At 57.6% G+C, this 5,379-nt stretch overlaps 1 protein-coding gene across 1 annotated transcript; it reads right to left on the bottom strand.

The window, feature by feature from the left end:
• Window positions 1–949: 949 nt before the first annotated feature.
• LOC113958990 (protocadherin gamma-C3-like) lies at window positions 950–3,391 on the bottom strand. Its single transcript, XM_027667662.1, has one exon. It carries the CDS (start codon window positions 3,389–3,391, stop codon window positions 950–952), a length of 2,442 nt encoding a protein of 813 aa, XP_027523463.1.
• Window positions 3,392–5,379: the final 1,988 nt, after the last annotated feature.

Genomic DNA, 5,379 nt, shown 5'->3' on the forward strand with positions numbered 1-5,379 from the left:
TCTGAGGATTGAAGCACTCCTGTAATTGAAAGCTTTCCAATTAAGCTGCACAATTCCCATCGGGAAAGAAGCACAGGAGCTGCCTGCCATGCGCAAATGCCTTCCTGCCTGCAGTTTGCTCAGTCAGGACATCAGACATCACCCAGAGGTAGCATATTACAAACCATGCAGAGTTCATAATAAGGTTTTTGAACAACATCTGAGTGGAGGACTCCCCATTCTGCTCAGAGCCACAGTCCAGCTCAGTGGAGCCCTGCAAGCAACTGGGACAATCTGCAGTCCCACACCTCCACCCTGAAGCAAACACCATCACAGAGCTTCCATGGAAACAAAACCAGAAGCATCAGGAGTCAAACATGAGGAGCAGCACGGATGGGAGGGATGCTCTGTGGCCACGGTCTGTCACACAGAGGAACCAGCATCATCCTTCAGCTTTGTGTGCTACACTGTGGGTGGTGACACCCTGCTCCCCCACCGGCAGCTGGTGGCTCCCAGCCCCCTTTGCACCACCACCTCTTCAGTCCCCACCAGGGCACAATGCAGAGACACTGTGTTCCCAGCAGTACAAGTGCTCCCCTCGGCTTTCCTATTGCAAAGGGAAGGAAATACCATCAGCAACAAAACTTTGTGCCAAGGATTTACAAGTGGTTGCAAGCTGACCTCAGGCTCCACCGGTTACTCACGCAAGGCGTACCCAAAACTGCATCCAAAAGACATGTCTGCCAACCTGAGCAAACTGACTCACTTGATCCTGCTCAGCACAGTGCAAATGTCACTGACACTCAGGACAGCTCACGTGACTCCAAAGAAGACCTGTTCAGCCATAGCTGACCACTCTGTACAGGCACGGCGCGACTGGACATCCCTCCCAACCCCAACATGCCACCAAACACATATGGCACAAATGAACCGTGGCTCTGCCCGGCGCTGGGACATGCCAAGGAAGGAGCTACGTTACCTCGGCAGGTGCAGGGAGCCGGCTGGCAGTGCCCACGATCTGGTGGTACAGCCCTGGCTCACCATTCCTTATGGTGCTCTGACGGCTCCCCAGGGGGCTGGAAGTGAAGGGCTTTTTACACAGGAGATCGCTCTGGCGAGAGTCCGTGGTGAGATAGACCTGGTGGTAGAAGTTGGGTGGCGTGAAGCCACCCCGCACAGCATCGATGTGGTGGAAGGGCCCTGGTGTCCTGTATGTGGTACTCCTGGAGCTGTTGAACAGCTCCTTTGACTGCCTCCACTTGTAGCACTTGAAGATGCCCACAGACAACATGGTGATGAAGAAGGCTGCTGAGACCAGAATCACAGCCAGGATGAGATAGAAAGTCACATGTTTCCTGGGGTCATTAGCAGGTGCCACATCAGCGAGGTCAGTGAGCACCTCCTTGACCATCTCGGCCACAGAGATGGAGACAGTGGCAGTGGTGGACAGCACAGGCTCCCCGTGGTCTTTCAGCAGGATGACTAACGTGTGCTGAGGAGGGTCATCCTCGCGGAGCTGGCGGGCCGTGAAGATGTCCCCATTGTGCAGCCCAACTGAGAAGAGGCTGGGGTCGGTGGCCTGCAACAGGGTATAGGAGATCCAGGCATTGTACCCTGCATCTGCATCCACCGCCACCACCTTGGTGACCATGTGCCCGGCAGGAGTGCCGGGTGCCACCACATCGGGATAGGTGGCAGAGCTGTTGGGGTGGGGGTACAGCACGGTTGGGGCATTGTCATTGACGTCAGTGACAAACACACTGACTGAGACATTAGTGGCCAGAGGCGGAAAGCCGCCGTCCTGGACCTGTACCATCATGCTGAACTCCACCTGATCCTCGTAGTCCAGGGAGGTGAGCAGGTAGAGGGTGCCGTTCTCCCGGTTGATGGAGAAGAGGTGGCCTACAGTGGAGTCACCCTGCAAAAGGCTATAGGAGAGGTGGGCATTGCGCCCAAGGTCTGGATCTGTGGCGCTCACATTAAGGATGGGAATGCCAGGCGTGTTGTTCTCCAGAACATACACATCATAGGAGTCCTGGGAAGACTTGGGCGCGTTGTCATTGACATCTGACACCTGCACCAGGATGTGTTTTACTGCTGACAAGGGTGGTGAGCCCGAGTCCCTGGCTGTGATAGTGATGTTATACTCTGATGCTTTTTCCCGGTCCAGAGCTCCTTCTGTTTTCAGTGTGTAGTAATTTTTGAGTGAGGAGCTGAGCATGAATGGGATCCCAGGGGAAATGAAGCAGTTCACCTGGCCGTTGTCATGGGAGTCCGAGTCTGTTACACTCAGCAGAGCTACAACTGTCCCTGGAGCTGCATCTTCAGGCACAGGGCTGTACACAGAAGTCACTGTCACCTCTGGAGCATTGTCATTCACATCCACAACTTCCACCAGCACTTTGCAATGAGCCACACCAGGAACGACTCCCTTGTCTTTAGCCTGTAAGTAAATCTCATACAGCTTCGCTTCCTCATAGTCCAGCTGTCCCTTGACCCTCAACTCCCCTGTGGCCGAGTCCAGAGCAAAGAGTTCCCGTACCTTGGCGGGGGTGTGGCTGCTGAAGGAATAGACGATGTCTCCATTGGGCCCATCATCCAGATCATATGCACTGATCCTGGCGACCAGAGTTCCGCTGGGAGTGTTCTCCCTCACACTTGCCTTGTAAGTGGACTGGTTGAAGACCGGGGCATTATCGTTGGCATCTACGACGTCAATGTGGATCTGCACGTGGGCCGACCGTGGTGGGCTGCCTCCATCCAGCGCAGTCAAGACCAAATTCAGCTCCTTCTGCTCCTCCCTGTCCAGCTCCTTCTCTAGCACCAGTTCCGCGTACTTGCTGCCATCCACCCTCGTCTGCACGTCGAGCGCAAAGTTCGGGTTGGCGCTCAGCTGGTAGGTCTGCAAAGAGTTAATTCCCACATCGGGGTCTTGCGCGCTCTCTAGCGGGAAGCGCGCTCCTGCCGCCACAGACTCACTGATTTCCAGCCTCGCCTGGCTGCTGGGAAAAACCGGGTCGTTGTCATTGATGTCCTGGATCTCTACGGTGCCGCTGTACAGCTCCAGCGGGTTTTCCACCACGATCTCAAAGCTGAGGGAGCAGGGAGAGAGCGCGCCACAGAGCTCCTCCCGGTCTATCCGCTCGCTCACCAGCAGCGCCCCGCTCGTCAGATCCACCCCGAAGTACTTCTTGTTGCCGCCGGACACCACCCGCAGTCGGCGTCCCGGCAGCCGCCCGAGGTCCAGCGCCAGGTCGGCTACCACATTCCCCACCGGGGAGCCTCTCCGCGCCTCCTCGGGAATCGCATAGCGAATCGCGGCGGAAACCCAGTCGGAAACGCCGAACAAAAGCAAGAGGCTCAGTACCTGCCCCGTCGTCACCCCGCGGCTCCTTACAGCAACGCCGTTCATCGCACAGGACGGCCGCGCTCTCCGCTTCGCCCCCCCCGCCCCGGCTAGAAATCCTCAGCTCTCCCCGTCATGCCGCTGCCCAGCGGCCCCGGGAAGCGGCGGCGGCGGCGGGGAGCCGGGCATTGCTCGGCGGGCTCGGCGGTGACTCACTCCCAGAGTCTCTCTGAGACCGTCTGCGCCTCATCCCGGCTCCGAGCGGGGCCGGGCCGCCAGTTCCCCCCCGCTCCATCATTGGCCGACAGCGGCACACAGAGTCCCGGCCAATAACTGCACAGAGCGCAGGGCTCCAAAGCCCCTCCGCGGGGCCGCCGCCGAGCCCCGCCGGAGGGAGAACGGCGACCCCGGCCCGAGGACAGCGGGGCTGGAGCCGGCAGAACCTGAAGGGAGAGCACAGCCCTGACAGAACCCCCGCTATAAGGAGAGGCGGGCTGGGAGAGCGCTGGCAGGGGCAGGGTAGATAAGGCACGGGGGCTGCGTGTGCGGGCACGAAGGTGTAAGAGTTGGCGGAGAGGATGACGCCAAAAAGGGCGATACGGAGACGTGGGGTCTTTGGTGTGTGTTTGTGCCCTGGGAACACCTCGTTAGAATGAGGCAGAGGGAGTAAGAAGGGGAGGTGGAGCAGGCGGGAGGAGAAGTGGGGAGGGTCGTCCGGGGTGTGCAGGGCGCCAAGGGGAAGCCAGTACCGGCACCAGCTTCCAGCGTCCCTCAGGACCTTCAGGATACCGGTCATCCCACCCAACTGCTTGGTTAGCCCCTTCCTGACATCCCACGGAGTCGCGACGTGGCGGCTCAGCGTGTCACCAAAGCAGCGTCGCCGGCACAGAGACACTGATTTCGTGCTGCTGAGTTACGAGCAGCTCCTCCGGCTGCAGCACAGAGTCACGCCGCGGGGAGGCTCCCGCCGCAGGATTCCAAGGAGTACCGCCCCTCCTGCGGGATCCCCACCGCCACCACTATCCCAGCAGGCATCTTTCCCGACAAATCGTAAAAATCTCGGTTTAATACGCCCTCCTGCGCTCGTCACCTCCCACCTCGCTCCCTGGTACCCTTTTCCACCAGTCAGACTCAGGGAAATCACGGTCTGCGACGTGCAGGCTCACCGGGGCCGGGAATGGATCCCGTTCCCGTGCAGCAAAGCCCAGCAGGTCACGGCACCGGCAATTCCTGGGCGAAAATCAGCCATTTCCTGAGCTGCCTGCCTGCCTTTGGGGTTGTTGCTGTCATCAACAACCCGCGATACTCCGAGTTTTCCGACTTCTCGCGCACCCCTACTGATAAAAAGACCCCAATTTCGGCCCTCGTTGTCCGACACTCGTACAACTGCTCAGCTGTCACGGTGTAATGGGAAGGGGACGAGGAAGTTTAATAAGGGAGCGCCAGTAGCCCTGTCAAAGCCCGGCTGTGACACAGCGTCCAGATGTGTCTTCCCACAGCCGAGGCTGCTAAAGAAGGGACAGCGATGTCCGTGAAATAAACCGAACTTGAAATCACCTCCCACGTGTTCATTCGCTTCTTTTAAAGCCCTGCGGAAGCGGTTGGGAAGGGTTGTGGCAGGTTATTTGTTAACCCGCTACTTGTAATGGCTCAGCTCGTTGTGTAGGGCTGCAAATCACCCGCACCAACGTGGGAGACACGACATTCGCCAGAGCGAGAACGACCTCGACTCTGTCGCTGTCCTCGCCCCGCACAATTCTAATAACTACCGTGAGCACACGGGATCCACCCAGAGATGAAATATTTCTGCGCTTATATGAAGACTCAGCAATATCAAATGAGTCGGCGCAGTCCGTCTTCTCTACATGCTCAGCTATTTCCTTTTCTACTTATTAATCATTGCCAAAAGATAAACCTTATCAGCGCTATTTATCATTCTTATCACTAGCCCGCAGAATGTGAGAGAAGTGTAAGGTTCGCACCGATAAAATCCAGTGTTAGTCATCTAACGTTCCCAGAGCACTTCTTTTCTCATAGGCAACCAAATCCGAATT

Source organism: Corapipo altera, unplaced genomic scaffold (genome assembly GCF_003945725.1).
Source record: "Corapipo altera isolate COAL_440 unplaced genomic scaffold, ASM394572v1 160, whole genome shotgun sequence".
NCBI classification, from domain to species: domain Eukaryota; kingdom Metazoa; phylum Chordata; class Aves; order Passeriformes; family Pipridae; genus Corapipo; species Corapipo altera.